This window comes from Schistocerca gregaria, chromosome 2 (genome assembly GCF_023897955.1).
Source record: "Schistocerca gregaria isolate iqSchGreg1 chromosome 2, iqSchGreg1.2, whole genome shotgun sequence".
Taxonomy (NCBI): domain Eukaryota; kingdom Metazoa; phylum Arthropoda; class Insecta; order Orthoptera; family Acrididae; genus Schistocerca; species Schistocerca gregaria.
Genome location: NC_064921.1, coordinates 87771941 through 87793203, shown reverse-complemented (window position 1 = coordinate 87793203; position 21263 = coordinate 87771941). Strand labels below are relative to the sequence as shown.

Genomic DNA, 21263 nt, shown 5'->3' with positions numbered 1-21263 from the left:
GTTGTTGTAAAGGAAGTGAGAATACAGAAAGTTTAAAGTTCAGTTATTTACATTACTCAACTAGCTTGGGGGACAATTAATACTCTCTTTCTGCACCCATTCACACAGAAGAAGATGAAGTTCTGTATAGGTTGCTGGAGCGTAGATGGGTTAACTTGACTAGCAGGTCCACCTCAACAAACACCAAGAATGGGTGACCAAAAGAAATCTTACTAAATAAAGCTACTGATATCAAATACTGTGTAAGAGAGCTAGAGATTGCACACAGGAAATATAACACTGAAGCCATACCGAAAACCCTCACTGTTCCATTTAATTACACATGTGTTGACCAAATTGATAAACTGAAACACTGCAGTGTCATAAAGTTATTTGTTTGAACAGTTTATCACTGATAAAAATATCAAAATTTGGTGAAGATTTACGAGAGATTAAGTGGCTGAATTCACATATACATTTTTGAAGATGATCCACACGAAAGGTGTCACAGAACTGCAACTACACATGAAAACAGTGTGAAACTGTGAGATATGGTGTTAGACCATTGCAGTTATAGATTCTGTGATAGGCAGCATAACAGAACATCAGATGAAAGAGGCAGATATATCAGTCACTAGCTCAGTTCGTGACGTCAGTACTAGAAACAAAAATAATCTTCATTAAGAACTAAAGTCACTTATTTTGGTCCACAAAGATGTCAGTTATCCAGGGGCACACATTTTCAAGAATTTACCAGCACCCATAAAAAGTTAACTATTAATAAAATTCAGTTTAAGAGGAAAAGGACTTATTGGTGGCCAATTTCTTCTACTCCAATAAATTTATTTTAGTAGAACTGACTGATGTGCATATAGTGCCACATGCTGTGCTGGATGCAGTAAAGCAATGTAGTTACCACCACTGGCTGACATGCTGTAGGACACCACTTCAAACCCAACCATCTGGAACTATTTGTCATTTAGTATTTATCAGTTCTGAAAGGTTTTTGATTATAATGCTTGTACAAGGATAATCCCAAAAGTAAGGTCTCCTATTTTTTATAAGTACATAGACCTGTTTATTTCTACAATGGTTTACATCAGTTTACAGCTTGAATATTTAGCTATTTTTCGACATAATCACCATTTCTGTTGATGCATTTTTGTAGACACCGTGGCAGTTTTTGTATGCCCATGTCATACCAGCTTGTCGCCATGCTGTTCAGAAAGTTATGAACCTCATCTTTCACCTTGTTGTCGGAGGTCTATATACTTATAAAAAAAAAAAAAAAAAATAGGAGACCTTACTTTTGGGATTACCATTACCCTCATATATCATGGAATATTTGATGTTTGTATAAATAGCTGCACTTCCTGTCCAGGAGTTCAGTTCTGTTCTGATTACACATTGGTGTTTGTAATGAACAGGCTATCAGTGCTGAGTTTTGAACTTCACTGATGATGCTTATTTTGGAACTGGACTTGATTCTGGTTATGACCTGACATTGGTTGTTGGAAACACTGGATGCATCTGCATGACTATGGCCCCAATTAGGCAGCGAATTAGGTAATGAAGTGGCTGAAAAGGATATGATGAGGTCACCAAATATAATAGGTGGGATGGCAAATATTTACTTCCACTTGGATGGCACAGGCTAGTAGTGGTTTGAGAATAATGAAGAGAAGCTCGTTAACTGGAACAGATTTCTGGCTGAACTGAAGAGGATATTTGGTGATAATCAGCAGCAAGACCACTTAGCTATTGGAACGGGGTTAGCATCATGGGGAATGATGCAGTCTTACATGCAAAATATTTTGGCCCTATGCCACATTGTAAAACAGAAAATAACAGAAGCCATCAAAATCATATACCTGATGAAAGGATTTGCAAAAGACATGTACGAAGCTTTCCTGGTAAAACATGTCATGAAAGTCAAGGAATTTGTCAGGTGGTACCAGTACAATGAGGAAATGCAACAGAAAAGAGTCAGACAAATGAAATTTTACTGACTTCTGAATGCTATCCCTATAGCAGTTTTGCTTATCTCTCTCATATGTCAACCAGTAAGAGAATAAATACAGCATTTTATGACAGCCAGAAATAGCTGCCATGAATGCTGACCCCATACATCATGATGTAATATAGAATGATGAAGAAGAGGTTTATTGATGTTTAGCACCAAACTCCATCACCAGTCGAACATGCCAGGAAGAATGGTCTTGGCCAACTCAAACTTATACTGAGCTGTCAAACAACATCCTCATATACGAACTATGCAGATAACAACCAACTCCTCTACCAAGTATAACACTTTGCAGATGAACTGACATTCGGAGAACAGAAAGGACAACACACCAGAACATTTACACTGTGGACATCCTGGACACATTACACATGATTGCAGAGAAAGAAGATGAGTGATGACTAGTATGCCACAAGATGTGAACCATCACAACAGTCCTATTCATGCCAGTCAACTGCAGATGATTATAGTTGACTGTGGGATGAAGCCCATTGCCGTATTCTACATGAAGTCACTCACTAGCAAGCTGTAGTTGCTCCCCATTACCATACAAAGGTATCAGCCACTCACTGAGCAATCAAATTCAGGAGATGTGGCTGCTACAGATGAAATCCTCCCTAGATGACAGTTACCAAAATGTCATGAAATCTCATCAATGTTGTCACTGATGGAGAACCTATCCAGGTGCTAGTTGACTCAGGGGCTTCTTTTTCCATAATGTTGAATGCTTATCATCACCAGATAAGGAAGACTATCTCAAAAAGTGAAAGTGATTTTGCTGAAAGTTGCAAGTGGGAAATACATCTAGCCAACAGAAACATTTATTGCAAGACTGATTCTCAATGACAGAACACAGCTGTTTAAATTTGTTGTTTTATGATAAAGTAGTCACAATTTTATTGTTGGATGGGACTTGTTGAAGGCATCACTAGCAGTCATAGACTGTGGAAGATCTGGGCTCCAGATTTATGAAGCTATTACACAAGTACACTTAACAAAGATTGTTCTGGGCAGTTATTTGCCACTGAAGACATTGTTATCCCATTGCCATCAACAAGATGGCTCCCAGTCATCAGCCTAGATTCTCAGTTAAATTATGAAGCTCTTGTTGACAGCAAAATGCTTCTCAAACTGACAAATGAAATCTACATACCAGTGACAATCACAAGCAAGAAGGTCAATGAGAATTTTGGATCACTAAGCATCACAAGTAGCTGCAACTCACCCTAAAGGTGTGTGCATAAGCACAGCTGAATCAATCCAGGAAGAACAGCTTGTCAAATTGCCAAGAGGAACATTGTCCGTGAGTGTTAGCTATTCTGGCCACGTTTTGGATATTTTCACATCCGGAGTTGAGAAAGAAAAACCAAACAGCCCAACACTGATGGTCATCCACGAATTAGATAGTACTCATATTGGGTGTCACCAGCTTAACGATGGATAATCCTTGAGGAAGAGGAGAAGAGCAGAAAAATGACATCACTGAACCTTTAAAGAGTCCTTGGTCCTATCCTGTGGTCCTTGAGAAAAAAGGAATGGTATATGGTGCATTGACTACCAACGAATGAACTAAATCATGAAGAAAGATATCAACCCATTGCTGTGCATTAATGGTACCTGTAGATTGCTTGAGAGGAGAAAACTATTTCTCAAGTACATACATTCAAAAGTGCTACTGACAAATTGAAGTTGATGAGGCCGCCTGGGAATATAATGCCTTCATAACTCGTGATGGCCTCTATGAGTACAAAGTTATACTGTTTGGACTACGTAACTCTGCAGCCACCTTTAAGCAAACAATGGACAACCTGCTTTGACATCTTAAAGGGGCAGTGTATATTTGCTGTGTCTGGATGACACTGTCACTTTTTAAAAGACATCTGAGTCATCTGACAACCCTATTGACATGTGTTCAGACTGTAGGCTTCTGTCTGAATCTAAAGAAAGCACCTCTTCACCACCTGAGAAACAAAAATCTTGGGGCACTTAGTTAATGGTGACAGAGCCCATTCTGATCCAGAGAAAATATGAGCAGTCAAAGATTTTCTGATTACTTGGTGCATCCATAATGTGAGAAGTTTTCTCAGAATGTGCATGTAGTGCTCGCAAATCATAAATGCCTTCTGTACCAAGACACATCCTTTACAAGAACTACTGCAGGGAAACACCAAATTTCCCAGAAAAAGGCACAACAAAGACTTTCCTTGTCATTAAGGAGGCACTAATATCTCCTCCAGTGCTAGAATTGTATGATGAGAATGCTGAGAACAACACTAGCAGTTGTGGAATAGGCACAGTTCTAGTAGAAATTTGAGAAGTTATTGAAAAGGTGATAGCGTATGCTTTCAGAGGCTGAGCTGAACTATGCTGCGACTGAAAAAGAGTGTCTTGCAGTTGTTTGGGCCATCAACATGTTCTGGCCATATTTATTTGGAAAACCATTCACCATCATGATGGATCACAAGTCTCTTCACTGACTGTCTACCCAGAAATATCCAATAGGTTGACTGGTGAAATGGGTGCTGAGACTTGAGAAATACATCACAGTGATATATAAAAATTGACACAAACACAAGGATGCTGATTGCCTTTCAAGGAATCCTGTGTGGAATGCAGCAGTGTGGATGAAATCTCAGTCATTCTTGTATAACATTATGGCTCTGACAGCTTGGGGTGGACTAGGATTCTCTACTGAGGGAGAATGTTGAGCAGCTGAAGGTCAGATGATGGTTACAATGATGTCTTCATTGAGTCTTGATTGTAGTCAAAGGTGGGCAGCATGGACAAAATGATGGCGTGTTCTTAAAGGCGACAGCCTCTGGCTACTGACTGCATGTTCCGCTCTGTCCCTGGGTTCCCCTGTTTCCTGGCTGTAGTGAGTGTGGCTGGTGGCAATGGTTACAGGGATATTGTGCTGCATCATGCTTTTGGGCTTGGGGTGTAGTGGTCTTCTGTTAGTACTGTGGCAAGTGCAGAGATGTCTGGAACTTCCTGTCATACTCCCGGGACAGCAATCAAGTGCAGACTTGCTCCTGGTGCCCAGAGGCAGCAGGCAGTGGTTTGCGTCCTGGCTGAGGCAGAATTGTCTGCTTCATCAATGTGGCATGGAGTAGTGCAGGCTCGATATCACATAACTGCCCAGGTTTTGACAATGCAGGGCTAGTTCCTCAAATACTGCTTCTCCATGCTGACTTCTACTGTTTTCCTCAGTCTGGGTACCACACCCAACAGTCTACAACATTTGGTAACCCCAGCTGTCATAATTGGGCTGAAATATTCTTGCAGGCTGTGTCATCCATCAGTGACAAGTGTCACCTGTCGTTACATCATCCATCAGTGACAAGTGTCATCTGTCACCACAAGAGTGTTGCAAAGTCACTGACCATGTGGTCCCTTTGCTGGCTGTGGCTGACTTTGCAGTTCCCTGGTTTTATCATGACACTCTTCTGCTGGTTCGAAGTTTCTTTAAGACTTTATCCCTTTACTGCTGCATCAAATGACATTGCTGCTGAACAGAAGGAAGGTACAGCTTTGCTGAAAAACATAGGGGCTTTGAAGAATGAGGAACTGATCAAAGGAGAAATCCAGTTATTATATGGAACTTTCTATTAGGGGAACTATGATCCAGTTGGGCAGAAATGGTTGCTGATTACCATAGCTTGCCCATGGTCAGCTTTACTGAAGTTTTTCCATCATGCTCCAACATGGGATATGTGAAGACTCTATGCAGACTCTTTCCACATCCCAGAGACTCCTCTTCAAAGGATCCATGGAAAACGATAAATGTAATGTGATGTAACAGAATCGCATACAGGCATCAGTAGCTAGGTCTCTATCAATCCATTAAGACATTATGTGAGTCACTGTAAGGGAATGTCAGTGACAGAAATACATGCTGCAGTTGCCCTTGGGGAACCTGGTACCAATTCTGGCTACAGCAATATCTTTTCACTGAATTGGAATCCACACTTGGGGAGGTTCCGGAAGTTGATAAACTGAAATTGATTGCCTCATTTGCACTCATTACCTCATTTGTTACACTGTCACCAAACTTTGCTGACTACTGAAGCTCCAGAAATTGTAAGGTTCCTTGTGGAAGACTCCATTTTGAAGTATGCAGCATCTCACAAGAAGATGTTTGATCATGGAAAAGTTTTCCTGTTTAAATTAGTATCAGAGGTAGTTTGACATTACAACAATGCCCATAGAGTGACAACACCTACCATTCAAGGACACAGCCAAAAGGGGGGAGGGGGTGTCCAGGGAATCCAGTACTCCCATCACTTAAATGAAATTGCACATGACATAGATGCTGTGAGGTGAAATTGAAAGATATTTTGATTTTCAATCATACGATGAAAAAGGGGTCAAGCAAGGCCAATGATAGAATTAAACTATTTATACATCCATAGCACTATTGGCTATTGCCCATCACCATTTTAGCTCAGACCAATTGTTAGCCATGCTTGATCTCAGCTGTTTTGTTCTCCAGTCCAGTTTTTACTTGCACTTGAATTTAATGTAAGTGCAACTGTTTACTGTTTTTGTGTTGTGTGTTGTGACATTTTCTACTTAAGGATAAATTTGTAAGAGAAAGAAGAGGAAAATCTGCTAGTGTTATGGTAAGTCAAAAATATTCATGCACTACTGTAGCAGCCTAATTACCTATCAATAGCAGTTTAATGTTAGCACTGTAGTTGTTATTTGGAGTCTGGTATAACTCTAGGGTTGCAATATTTCAGTATTTCACAAGGCAGCAGAGTGGCGAATATAATTACAAACAATATTAAATTGAAATTGGTGCATAAAAACGCACCTGGATTTGTCTGTGTCAGCCCAAAATCATGTTGATCTACAAAAATATCATTGAAGTGGTGATGGTTCCATTTCTTTAAAAAATTTAGTCAATATTCTAACATTAGCAGCCAAAATGGCAAAATACCACCTAATCTGGTTACCTGGGTGGTAACCAGAATGATGAGGAGGGGTTTGTGGAGAGCAGAAGTGATATATGACAGCACAATGTATAGTTCATTCATTTATAAAAGATTTTTTCAGTGGGCTGCTCGAATTTGTCCAAGCTGACTGCACCCTGCATACCTTTCTCTCCCTTTCATGCAAAATCTATTTTCCCTCTTGGAATGCTATAATAACTGAAGCTAGCAATTCCATGCACAATTAAATCTTAAAATATATATACATTCATGCACTATCAAATGACTGAACATGCACAATTGAAGGAAAAGCATGCTATGTCAGAATTCAAGCTTTTGTTGTAATGCATTTTGTTTTGTTTTTAAAAAATGCACAACAACCAGTTTTTCCCATATTCTCCACTGACTTGGGGTGGCTCTGTGTTTTGAGGCATTGAGCTAGTAGTCTCTGGAATCAGAAGGTAGGATGGTTTGAATCCAAGTGCCAGCAACCATGAGAATGGTTTTCTGTGGTTTCCCATTTTCAGTTTAGGCAAATGCCAAGGTTGGTCATTTACTATAGACCACAACCAACTTCTTCTGAATACCTATGTTTCCTAACAGATTCCAGTTTCCTTAAAGATGCAGACTCTCTATTTAAATGAAAAGAGCTGGACTGAAGGTAAGCAAAGGATCTCTTTGGAGACTCCCAGCACTAAAAGCCATACGATAAATAAATAATAATCTAAATTCTCCTCATTTTGACTCATGCATCTGTCTGCTGTGACATTCTTTGATGCAGAAAATGATCTTTATTACATTTCAAGAAGTGACAGATGCATATTTGCATGAGGAAATTTAAGAAAGTTTAAGTTTGAATAATTCCAGATCCTTTGCACTTTCACTAGATTCTCTGTTGAACAGAGATCTGTTTATTCCAAAAGCCCTGTCAGTAATAATTGTGGTGCCCCAAAGAACTTGTACTTGTGCATTCCTGATCATTTCCTCGCCTCACATTCTACATCCAGATTGAAAGAAGAAGAGTGTAAAATGACCTTCAAGGGTGAAGGGAGATTGGAGCATGACTGCTTCTTAGTGGTTTACCAAAACGCAGCGCTCATACATAACGAGATTATATCTCCATTTGGTGAAAACACCAAGATCATTTTGAATAAAATGGTTTTTCATTCTTTTTAGATATTTTCAAAATAGATTAAAAACATGAGTCATTTTAAAGTCCTCTTTAACAAATTGGACTTCCCTAGCCCCCTTTGTTATGTTGGACAGAACCATATCCTTCATTGCTTGTCATATGTCACATACAAAGTTGAAGATTTTGGTCCTTCATCAAGCAGGCAAAAGTGCAGGGATGTCACCTATGTCCTCCATATGAAGCTATACTACAATCCTGAGCTGCAGATCGATGACGAGCGCTTTTCATTGAGGGAAACTGGAGATACGCCCCGCAATCCCAAAGTTTTGATGAGATATGCTACTTTCGATGTTTATCACAATAAAAAGGGTGTAGCAACATGACTAGGATGTGAGGCTCTGCCAGTGGTGCCATACAGAGGATCACCGACAAGATCTAGATCCACGGTGCTGCAGCTGGCTCCAATAATAACATCTGAAACAGTGGGGAAATTTCTCCAGGACAGAGAGCAATGCTACAAGCCATGTTGCATGCAGTGTGGCATTGCAGTTAGCATTGACAACTGGCCTGTCATGGGTCACCATTTCAAACCTGACCACCTGCTATTGCTTGTCACTGAGTATTTAACAATTCTGGAAGGCTCTCAAAACTACTTCTGTATTTAATGTTTGTATAATAGCCGAACCCACCATCCAGGAGTTCAGTTATGTTTTGGTTGTGCATTGGTGTTCATAATAAACATGATTTCAGTGCTTAAGTGTCATACTTCATTGATTACCCTGCTTTGAAATTTAGACTTTATTCTGGTTACAATGTAACAATAATATCAAACTACAAGAGCATTACATAAAATCTGTCATCTTCAGTGCAGTAAGGTGGTCAATGTGAATAAGTTTGGTAACTGCTTTTTGTCTTTGATTATCTGTGGCTATAATAGCCTAAAAATTATTATATGCACCTCCATGTGTGATACATTTACATGTTTTGTGACAAAATTGTTATTTCCTTTTAAACAAAAAGATTTTCTAACTTAGTCCACATCCATATGGAACATTTCACTTGGGATATGTGGAAGGCACATTAGTATATCTTTTTTCTTTGTAATATGTATTGTGTATTTTTGTTTTCTGCCTTGTTACTTTCTTCTGGATGTTCTCACTATGTATGTTTGTAATGAAAAGTGCATGTAATCTGAAAAATTGGCTATAATAAAGATTAATGAAATGTGGGTGCTGGATTTGCCCAATTCTGTCTATAATAAGGTAGCTAAAATAAATCTGTCAGCAATGTTTTTACCATTCAGACAGAATCAAAATATTTTTGAACCATTTTCTACAGTGTATAAGATGTGGGTCCACCACTTTGCACCAGAAATGAAATTGCAATCACGTATACAGGCACCAAAAAAGGGCAAAGTCAATTGCAGTTAACAGAAAGCTTATGAGCAATGTTATCTGGGATGCAAAAAAGAGTCTATTTATAATCTTGCAAATGGTAGAGCATTACCTCACTATGCAACTGTTCTGCATCAACTCGATGCAGAAGAGAAACAGAGAGATGAGATCTGAATTGCAAAAGTGCTTGGGCAATAGGAAATTTAATAGAACTGAAATATGAATTGTTCAAACACCCACTCTATTCAACAGATTTGTCACACTGTGGTGTCCACATATTCCATCACCGAAACAAATTTATGACTGTAAATGTTTTGCATCCAGTGGGTATTCTGTGGAACCTATGGAATCATTAATCAGGAATGGAATTTATTATCAAGAAATACATAAGGCAAAGTACATTGACTTAAAAGAGAACTACATCAAAAGTAAGTGTATATTTTCTCTATATTTACTGCCTTGCTAATTTTTAACTGTGCCATTGTAGTTGTTAAAGCTGTACACATACTGGTGCTGTGAGTTTATTAAGATATTAGAATTCATTTTTGTTATGTGGACGTATGATGGCTGGCAGTAACTTTTCAAGCTGTAGGAAGTGAATAAATAATGCCTTTCGTGGTCTATGTGGCCAACTTATATGATAAAGGGGCAGGCAGTGTTAGAAAGGTTGAGTTGTGTAACTACATATGTTGTATCTCCAGTCCACAAAAGTTGTGTTTACTCCAAGATATGAACAACACTGAATGCAGATAAACTGTGAATGTGATACCGACCACAATTTATGATTTTTCCTCCATATTGTCATTCATTTCCTATTTCCTTGGTACTAAGGATACATTTACTGCTGTATTTACTGAATTTGAATTACAGTTTTAATTATTTTTACTGTAAGATTTACATCATTAATCTGTATTGGTTTTTATGTACAATAATGCTAACATACAATTTCACATCAGGTTTTGTGCTGCATTCTATTTGTGGCCTTTTACAAATTTTTATTAAACAGAGATACATTGCACATCACAAAAACCTCTTTGTATTGGACAAAAGTGAATGCTGCCACTAGCACAAGAGTTGTAACTATTTACTGGTAATGCCAAGTGCTTGGCCCTTTGGTCAATTACTTATTTACAACCAGTCAATGACTTCAGCTTAATATTCTGTCATGTGATTCAAATGATGGCAAGTGCTTTGGCGATATGATGAGACTGCGTTTTGAGGTATTCTTGGCTTCTGTTCTCCTCAGGGACACCTGGAAAAAAAGTTGTAAAGGCACAGATAAATTATGAGTTCAATTACTTAATAGGTTTAAATGCACTTCATGAAAAGCGTTAGTTAAAATTACATATTTCCTTACCAATATGCCTCTGAAGAAAATCCAGTATTAGATGATTATTAACCCTTATTGCAGTTAAAGCATTTATCTTCTTCATGGTGAGATTGAGCCAGTAGCCTAGGAGAAAAGGCGTATCTGACTGACTTTCATGTGTTGTTGCTCTGTAACATAACATCCATCTTGAATAAAATCATTTTCTCAGCTCTGTACGTGGCCTTATGCATTTCCTTATACTGTTCTCTTTGGTAATAAATTACAATAAATAAAGTAATGAGATCAAATATTTGATGTAAGTAAGCAATTTAGAGTTGCATTGAATTGATAGATAAGTTTGCATTTTCCATCTCTGTAATGTTTTACTAAGCTTTACCTATGTCTATTGTTCAGTTCAGTACAGGGAAAGGCACAACACCGGAAATAAATATAGAGTGTGGGGGGAAATCTTTAGCTAAAGCAGATTGTTCAAAATTTCTGGGTGTCTGTATTGATCAGAATTTAAACTGGAAGACACACATTGACAATCTACTGAAACGATTGAGCTCAGCTACCTATGCTATTAGTGTCATTGCAAATTTTGGAGACAAGCACATCAGTAAGTTAGCTTACCATGCATATTTTCATTTCATTTGTTGCTTTCTTACGGAATCATCTTTTGGGGCAATTCATCACTAAGAAAGAGGGTATTTATTGCACAAAAACGTGTTATCAGAATAATGTCTGGGGCTCATCCAAGATCATCTTGTAGACAATTATTTAAAGAATTAGGGATATTGCCAGTAGCTTCACAATATATATACAGCCTAATGAAATTTGTTGTTAGTAACCTAGATAACTTCAGAATTAATAGCACAGTCCACAGCTACAATACTAGGAGACAGGGTGACCTTCACTACCGTTCATTGAATTTGACATTGGCACAAAAGGGGGTGAATTATACTGCCACAAAGATTTTTGGTCAATTGCCAAACAATATCAAAAGTCTGACAGACAAGCAATCGGCATTCAAAAGTAAGTTAAGGGAATTCCTGAATGACAACTCCTTCTACTCCATAGAGGAATTTTTAGACATAGGCCAAATAAATACAGTAAGCATTAACAATTGCACCGTATATAAGACTAACAATGATTATTTGGGATAAATGAATCTTGTGTACTTTGACATGTTCCACATCATTACGAAAGAATCGTGTTCATGATACATGGAACAAGTAATATAACTAACTAACTAACTAACTATTGAGGAACTTTAGACTTTCTAGTATGACTTTTAGAAATGCTTACAACAGTAATCATAGCTTTTGAAACTTTATGTTCCTTCTTCATAGAGAAAATGGAGTTTGTTAAGGAAGTTTGGAAAGGGGAAGCAAGCACCTCAGATTCTATATTAGCCGGGACCGCCTTTTGTGTCTCAGTGAGGAGGTAAAATACAATAAACTTGTATGTACTGTGTCAGGAACAGTTCAGATATGATAAAAGGCACAGAGTTAGAACCAAACATGTATTAAAAGAAGAAGAGAAATGAAAGTGGAAAGAATAATGTAATTATTGTTGTTATCAGAGGGTAAATCCAGAGGGTGGTGGAATGAGGGCAGCGGTTCTCAACCTCGGGACTCCAGTAGGACTCACTTCACCTGTTTTGGAGAAACTTGTTTTGTCTGGTGTCAAGAGGAGGCAAATTCAAAAGGGTAGGGTGTCTAATAATCATCAGCAGTTCAAACATATGGTGACTGATGGTATCTCTTAGGGAAATGGCAAAAAGGGGCACAAAAGGACACCTGGTGCACTTTGTGTGTATGCCTGAGAGCCTCATTCAACATGTTGAAGAGGTTATTCTAGCAGCCAATCAGGGAACATGGTGCAACCAACTGCAGATTGTTGCTCACATCAGAACAAATGATGCCTGTAGTCTAGGCTCCAAAGTCACACTTGGCATTCCAATGAGAGGCAGAGAAGGTTGACAAGATCAGCCTTGCGCATTGAGTTTCGACAAAGCTCACAGTTTGCAGCATTGTCCCCAGAACTGATGGTGGCCACTTGGTTCAAGTCAAGTGGAAGGACTGAGCCAGAGACTTCGAAGGTTCTGTCATAAGCTAGGCTACAACTTTCTGGACTTGCGCTATAGGGTTGAGAATTGGATGGTCCCCCTAAATGGGTCAGGTCAACACTACACATCAGAGACTGCTACTCTGATAGCTGTCTATGTGTGGGGTGCACACAAGGGCTTTTTAGATTAGGTGACTCTTCATCCAATCCAGATAATGATTTCTGTAGGAAACCTAGAAGTATCAGTGTAAGGACAAAAAAAATGTCTCCCACAGGTGAGAGCATTGAAATCCTAAAGTAGTAGTAGTAGTAGTAGTAGTAGAGGGGTTTTGGGCGCACAACAGCAAGGTCTTCAGTGCCTGTTCAGTAACATAGTGAGACGAGTGTCAAGAAAAATCCTAGAACATGCATATAAAATGGAACAGAAAACCTGGGTAACAATCGTTGCAAAACATGTGCTCACACACACCAAAGCGTGGGATGAAGCAGAGCGTCAGCAGTAAAACATGGACAACACAGGAAGAAAATGAGAGAGAGAGCTAAAACAATGTAGCAGATGGAAGTGGCTGGTTGACCGCAAGGAAAAAAGGGGAGGAGTCAGCCACTCTGCAATACACTAAAACCTCCAGCCTAAAAGTTTAGGCCAGCTAACTGCTGAAGCATTTGCAACAAAGTGCCAGAGGTTCAAGCACTCCTGAAAAGCAGTGAAGCTCATATAATACTAGGTAAAGAAAGCTGATTTAAACAACTGAAATAATTAAATAATAATAAATAATAATAATAAATAATAATAATAACAACTGAAATAATTAAAAGTGAACATAGCTGTAAGTCCCATAGAATCCCTGTCAGTTCTATACTGAATCTGCACTGAGTTAGCTTCCTCTTCTATCTATAATCTATTGTAGATCCCTGGAACAAAAGACCATGCCCAGATCTTGGAAAAAGGCACAGTTCACACTGTCTACAAGAAAGGTAGTGGAAGAGATCCACACAAGCACCATACCATATCCATGACACTGATTTGTTATAGAGTACTAGAACATATTCTGAGCTCAAACATAATGAAGTAACTCACACAGAATGACTTCCTCCATGCCAAACAGCAAGAATTCCAAAAACATTGATCATGTGAAATCTAACTTTTCTCACACTACGTACCGAAAGCTTTCGATCAAGGCAACCAGGTAGATGCTGTATTTCTTTATTTCCAAAAAGCATTTGATTCAATACCATACCTATGCTTATTGTCAAAAGGGTGATCATATGCAGTATCAAGTCAAATTTGTGACTGGAGTGGGGACTTTTTGGCAGGAAGGACACAGCATGTTATCTCGGATGGTGAGTCATCATCAGATGTAGAAGTAACTTTGAGTGTGCCCCAGGGAAGTGTATTGAAGCCTTTGCTGTTCATGCTGTATATTAATGATCTTGCAGTCAACATTAATAGTAACCTCAGACTTTTCACAGATGATGCAATTATCTAGAATGAAGTACTATCTGAAAGAAGCACTATAAATATTCAGTCAGATCTTAATAAGGTTTTAAAGTGGTGTAAAGATTTGCAACTTGCTTTAAATGTTCAAAAATGTAAAACTGTGCACTTCACAGAGCAAAAAAATGTAATATCCTGTAACTATAACACTAATGAGTCCCTGTTGGAATCAGCCAACACATACAAATAACTGGGTGTAATAGCTTGAAGGAGTATGAAATGGAATGATCACATACACTCCATTATGGGCAAAGTAGATGGTAAACTTTGATTTATTGGTAAAATACTGGGCAAGTGAATCCAGTCTGCAAAGGAGATTGCTTACAAATCACTTGTACAACCAGTTCTAGAATTCTGCTCAAGTGTGTGGGACCTGTACCAAATAGGACTAACAGGAACATATACAGGTTTCTTTGATCCATGGGAGGGTGTCACAGAGACACTAAAGAAACTGAACAGGCAGACTTTTGAAGACAGACATAAACCATTCCAAGAAAGTCTATTAACAAAGTCTGTAGAACCAGCTTTAACTGATGGCTCTAGGATTCTGCTACAAACCCCTACATTTCACTACACAGCAATCAGGAGGATAAGATTAGAATAATTGTAACATGCATAGAGGCATTCACACAATCATACTTACTGCACTCATACGTGAATGAAATGGGAAGAACCCATAATAACTGGAACAGTGAGATGTACTCTCTGGCATGGTGTAGATGTATAAACAGAAAGCATTAGATTATGTTTCATTTTTAATAAACTCTGAGGGAGATTCCAATTTTAAAAAAGTCTTGAGATCTAGCACTCAATTAAGATTTTGCCAGCCACCACATTCACCAGAACTGGGAAACTCTGAGACAATGTGCATTTAATAGAAAATCAGTGTGGGCTCTGAAAAACAGAAGAGCATAAAGGGTGCAGTCAGTATCTGGAACTGAAGTCAGTTAAAGGTAATGATGTGAGACCAACAGTAGTTCATAAGCAATGAGTACACGTAAAAGCAGAACTTGCAGCACCTGAGGAAGATATCTGGTTGGCTGTCAAAATATTGTGCATAAAATGGAATCAACAACTTGGTTGAACACCCAGAAGCACACCATTAACCAATAACACCGAGAAAACCTGAAGGAGGAATCACTGGACAGTACTACACCTAGTGGAGATGGTTTTCTGATTACTAAAGAATTTCACTGAGGAAAATGAGATGCACTGATCAAAGTTGGTAGAACTATGCACAGACAGAGAACCTTCCATGTTGGACAATCATTCTGGACTCTGAACATTCTTAAAAGAAATTGCTCCAAATGCAAATTCGATTATACATCTTTATCGTCTGGTAGTGAAAATGCTTCCATCTGATTTGTTAAATGTACAAACATTCACTGAGGTAGTAAAGACCATAAACCACATCCAAGGTAGTGCAACAAACACAACCATTCTCAAAGAATTCTTCACAGAAGTGCAAAGGCTATCTCATGGCAAGATGTTGAATTGCTTGCTCAGACTTCGACAGCAAATTGCTTTTTTTCTGGAAAGGGTGTAAATGGAGCAAGATTCATGACAAAATAACAGATAATTCCCGTAAAGTGGCATATCTTGTAATTTCTTTGTAATATGTTTAACCTTGGCTTGCAAGGAGTTATGGTGAATATTTTGAAAGCACAATATAAAGTTGCCAGTTTTCTTCACAGACTGGAGTCACATTGTGCAATGGCTGAGACCAAGCCAAAAATGATAATGATTGTTTGAATATGCAGTACCAACAATGTAACGGACTTTTATTATTTCTTGTTTTAATATAGCACCTACAAAAGCATTAAGTTTTATTTCTTGAATGTTCATGAAATATTATGTACTTTCCTGTAATTCTAAAAACAGTAATGCAAAAACAAGTTTTTTCCAATCTTAATTTTTGTTAGATACTAAACTCTAATGGGGGTATTGCTTTTTATATGATCTAGTTCAGCGTCAATGGTTTCAGAAGGGTTAGGAACCACTGAATGAGGGGACATGTTGGAGAGCAATTTCCCATCTATGTGATCTGAGGAAACTAATACCACATGGGAGCATCAAAATGGCATATGTAGTATAGCAGACACTCTAGTCTCTTTAGTCATGCTGTAGAGCATGCTGAGCAACTAGGTGATGGATGTCCTCAAAGCAGGCAAGTTATTCTGTGTCCATTTGTGTATTTAGCCACTTTAATGGAAGTCACTCCTATATAAAAAGCCTTGCACTAGACACATGTCACATAGCAAACACCAAGTTGTTTTTCATATTGTTCTGCCTGAGCTGTAGTAGGATTCGCCAGTGATGGGAATGTAGGAAGTGATAGAGTGGGAGCATGGACCAGTGGAAATGATTGCAGGGATATATTATATTCCATCCTGTATTTTAAATTCATCTGTAAAGGTCACAATAAGAAATATTTGTAACATGCCCTAATATTGTCATTCCTTATTAGGTATTTGTAAGAGTACATTAAACACTGCAATACACCTCTAGTTTCCACTTCTGTTTTTGTCTAATAAGCAATGAAAGAAAAACAGGGAAGGAAGAAAACATGCAGGCTTGACTGTTCCTTAAATACTGTTCAGTTTTTATGAATAGTTCTGTAAGGTAAGTGGTAGTTGTCAGTCCTCAAATAGTGTGTACTGTATTCTGGGTTTCCAGCATTGTATTAAAACTAAATAATAATAATAGTAGTAGTAGTAATAATAATAAAACTGATGTATGGCTTATGTTATGGGTGTGCTATTTCATAAGTATCAGATTAATGTTCTTTAATATAGACATATGCCACCTTTGAATATTTTTGCTACTGATTCTGTACCCTGTTTTGTTTTGTGAGTAGAGCTAGAACTAAATAGCAACACTGGTTAAAGCTGGTTGAGCTGCAGATAGGCACAATAAAAAGGCTACTAAACATTTAAGCTTTCAGATAAAAAGTTCCACAGTCACAATTAAAAAAAAAAAATAGAAAGAAACTTCCACATGGGAAACATATATTAAAAACAAAGATTCCAAGACTTACCAAGAGGGAAAGCACCGGTAGACAGGCACAATAAATAAAACACACAAACTCACACAGAATTTCTAGCTTTCGCAACCGACGGTTGCTTCTTCAGAAAAGAGGGAAGGAGAGGGAAAGACGAAAGGATGTGGGTTTTAAGGGAGAGGGTAAGGAGTCATTATATATATATATATGAAAAACAAAGATTCCAAGACTTACCAAGCGGGAAAGCGCCGGCAGACAGGCACATGAACAAAACACACAAACACACACACAGAATTACTAGCTTTCGCAACCGATGGTTGCTTCTTCAGGAAGGAGAGGAAAAGACGAAAGGATGTGGGTTTTACATCCTTTCATCTTTCCCTCTCCTTCCTGAAGAAGCAACCATCGGTTGCGAAAGCTCGTAATTCTGTGTGTGTGTTTGTGTGTTTTGTTCATGTGCCTGTCTGCCAGCACTTTCCCGCTTGGTAAGTCTTGGAATCTTTGTTTTTAATATATTTTTCCCATGTGGAAGTTTCTTTCTATTTTATATTCATATATATATATATATATATATATATATATATATTGGTGTCTGTGTATGTGCGGATGGATATGTGTGTGTGTGTGTGTGTGTGTGTGTGTGTGTGTGTGTGTGTGTGTGCGAGTGTACATCTGTCCTTTTTTTCCCCTAAGGGAAGTCTTTCCGCTCCCGGGATTGGAATGACTCCTTACCCTCTCCCTTAAAACCCACATCCTTTCGTCTTTCCCTCTCCTTCCTGAAGAAGCAACCATCGGTTGCGAAAGCTAGCAATTCTGTGTGTGTGTTTGTGTGTTTTGCTCATGTGCCTGTCTGCCGGCGCTTTCCCGCTTGGTAAGTCTTGGAATCTTTGTTTTTAATATATTTTTCCCATGTGGAAGTTTCTTTCTATTTTATTTACATCATTATATATATATATATATATATATATATATATATATATATATATATATATATATATATCAAAAATAAAGATTCCAAGACTTACCAAGCGGGAAAGCGCCGGCAGACAGGCACATGAACAAAACACACAAACACACACACAGAATTACAAGCTTTCGCAACTGGCAGTTGCTTCGTCAGGAAGGAAGGAAGGAGAGGGAAAAATGAAAGGGTGTGGGTTTTAAGGGAGAGGGTAAGGAGTCATTCCAATCCCGGGAGCGGAAAGACTTCCCTTAGGGGAAAAAAAAAGGACAGGTGTACACTCGCACACACACACACACATATCCATCCGCACATACACAGACACAGACACATATATATCGGTGGATGGATATGTGTGTGTGTGTGTGTGTGTGTGTGCGCGAGTGTACACCTGTCCTTTTTTTCCCCCTAAGGGAAGTCTTTCCGCTTCCAGGATTGGAATGACTCCTTGACTCCTCACCCTCTCCATTAAAACCCACTTCCTTTCGTCTTTCCCTCTCCTTCCTGAAGAATCAACCATCTGTTGCGAAAGCTAGTAATTCTGTGTGTGTGTTATGTTCATTGTGCCTGTCTGCTGGCGCTTTCCCGCTTGGTAAGTCTTGGAATCTCTGTTTTTAATATATTTTTCCCATGTGGAAGTTTCTTTCTATTTTATTTACATCATCTCACCTTCAGCCCCACTCCCAGGTTCAACCAAACTGCCCTTGTCAAAGATTTACTGTCCTAAAACCTTTCACCTGACTCCATCAAACTCCTGACCCCACCGACACCTCGCACTCCTACCTTCTACCTACTTCCTAAAATTCACAAACCCAAACATCCTGGCCGCCCCATTGTAGCTGGTTACCTAGCCCCCACAGAACGTATCTCTGCCTACGTAGATCAACACCTTCAACCCATTACATGCAGTCTCCCAACCTTCATCAAAGACACCAACCACTTTCTCGAACGCCTGGAATCCGTACCCAGTCTGTTACCCCCGGAAACCATCCTTGTAACCATTGATGCCACTTCTCTATACACAAATATCCCGCACGTCCAGGGCCTTGCTGCAATGGAGCACTTCCTTTCACGCCGATCACCTGCCACCCTACCAAAAACCTCTTTCCTCGTGACCTTAGCCAGCTTCATCCTGACCCACAACTTCTTCACTTTTGAAGGCCAGACATACCAACAATTAAAGGGAACAGCCATGGGTACCAGGATGGCCCCCTCGTATGCCAACCTATTTATGGGTCGCTTAGAGGAAGCCTTCTTGGTTACCCAAGCCTGCCAACCCAAAGTTTGGTACAGATTTATTGATGACATCTTCATGGTCTGGACTCACAGTGAAGAACAACTCCAGAATTTCCTCTCCAACCTCAACTCCTTTGGTTCCATCAGATTCACCTGGTCCTACTCCAAATCCCATGCCACTTTCCTTGACGTTGACTTCCATCTGTCCAATGGCCAGCTTCACACATCCGTCCACATCAAACCCACCAACAAGCAACAGTACCTCCATTATGGCAGCTGCCACCCATTCCATATCAAACGGTCCCTTCCCTACAGCCTAGGCCTTCGTGGCAAACGAATCTGCTCCAGTCCTGAATCCCTCGACCATTACACCAACAACCTGAAAACAGCTTTCGCATCCCGCAACTACCCTCCCAACCTGGTACAGAAGCAGATAAGCAGAGCCACTTCCTCATCCCCTCAAACCCAGAACCTCTCACAGAAGAACCCCAAAAGTACCCCACTTGTGACAGGATACTTCCCGGGACTGGATCAGACTCTGAATGTGGCTCTCCAGCAGGGATACGACTTCCTAAAATCCTGCCCCTAAATGAGATCCATCCTTCATGAAATCCTCCCCACTCCACCAAGAGTGTCTTTCCGCCGTCCACCTAACCTTCGTAACCTCTTGGTTCATCCTTATGAAATCCCCAAACCACCTTCCCTACCCTCTGGCTCCTATCCTTGTAACCGCCCCCGGTGTAAAACCTGTCCTATGCACCCTCCCACCACCACCTACTCCAGTCCTGTAACCCGGAAGGTGTACACGATCAAAGGGAGAGCCACGTGTGAAAGTACCCACGTGATTTACCAACTGGCCTGCCTGCACTGTGACGCTTTCTATGTGGGAATGACCAGCAACAAGCTGTCCATTCGCATGAATGGACACAGGCAGACAGTGTTTGTTGGTAATGAGGATCACCCTGTGGCTAAACATGCCTTGGTGCACGGCCAGCACATCTTGGCACAGTGTTACACCATCCGAGTTATCTGGATACTTCCCACCAACACCAACCTATCCGAACTCTGGAGATGGGAACTCGCCCTTCAGTATATCCTCTCTTCTCGATATCTGCCAGGCCTCAACCTCCGCTAATTTCAAGTTGCCTCCGCTCATACCTCACCTGTCTTTCAACAACTTCTTTGCCTCTGTACTTCCACCTCGACTGACATCTCTGCCCGAACTCTTCGCCTTTACAAATGTTTGCTTGTGTCTGTGTATGTGCGGATGGATATGTGTGTGTATGTGCGAGTGTACACCTGTCCTTTTTTCCCCCTAAGGGAAGTCTTTCCACTCCCAGGATTGGAATGACTCCTTACCCTCTCCCTTAAAACCCACATCCTTTCGTCTTTCCCTCTCCTTCCCTCTTTCCTGAAGAATCAACCATCGGTTGCGAAAGCTAGTAATTCTGTGTGTGTGTTTGTGTGGTTTGTTCATTGTGCCTGTCTGCCGGCACTTTCCCGCTTGGTAAGTCTTGGAATCTTTGTTTTTAATATATTTTTCCCATGTGGAAGTTTCTTTCTATTTTATTTACATCATCCTAGATATAGTCTCTGGCAGCCACAAAGAGTAGCCGTGTGTGTGTGTGTGTGTGTGTGTGTGTGTGTGTGTGTGTGTGAATTGTGTTGGTGTGTGTGTGTGTGTGTGTGTGTGTGTGTGTGTGTGTGTGTGTGTGTGTGTGTGTGTGTG

General features: G+C 39.7%; 1 protein-coding gene across 1 annotated transcript in view; it reads right to left on the bottom strand.

The window, feature by feature from the left end:
- Window positions 1-10454: 10454 nt before the first annotated feature.
- Window positions 10455-21263, bottom strand: part of LOC126336379 (platelet-activating factor acetylhydrolase-like) — an 80785-nt gene continuing 69976 nt past the window's right edge. The window contains exons 9-10 of the mRNA XM_049999992.1: window positions 10820-10959; window positions 10455-10714 (exon numbers count right to left, since the gene is read on the bottom strand). Of these exons, the coding sequence (XP_049855949.1) occupies window positions 10635-10714; window positions 10820-10959 (220 nt within the window). The 3' untranslated portion in view covers window positions 10455-10634. The remainder of the gene's footprint in view (window positions 10715-10819; window positions 10960-21263) is intronic.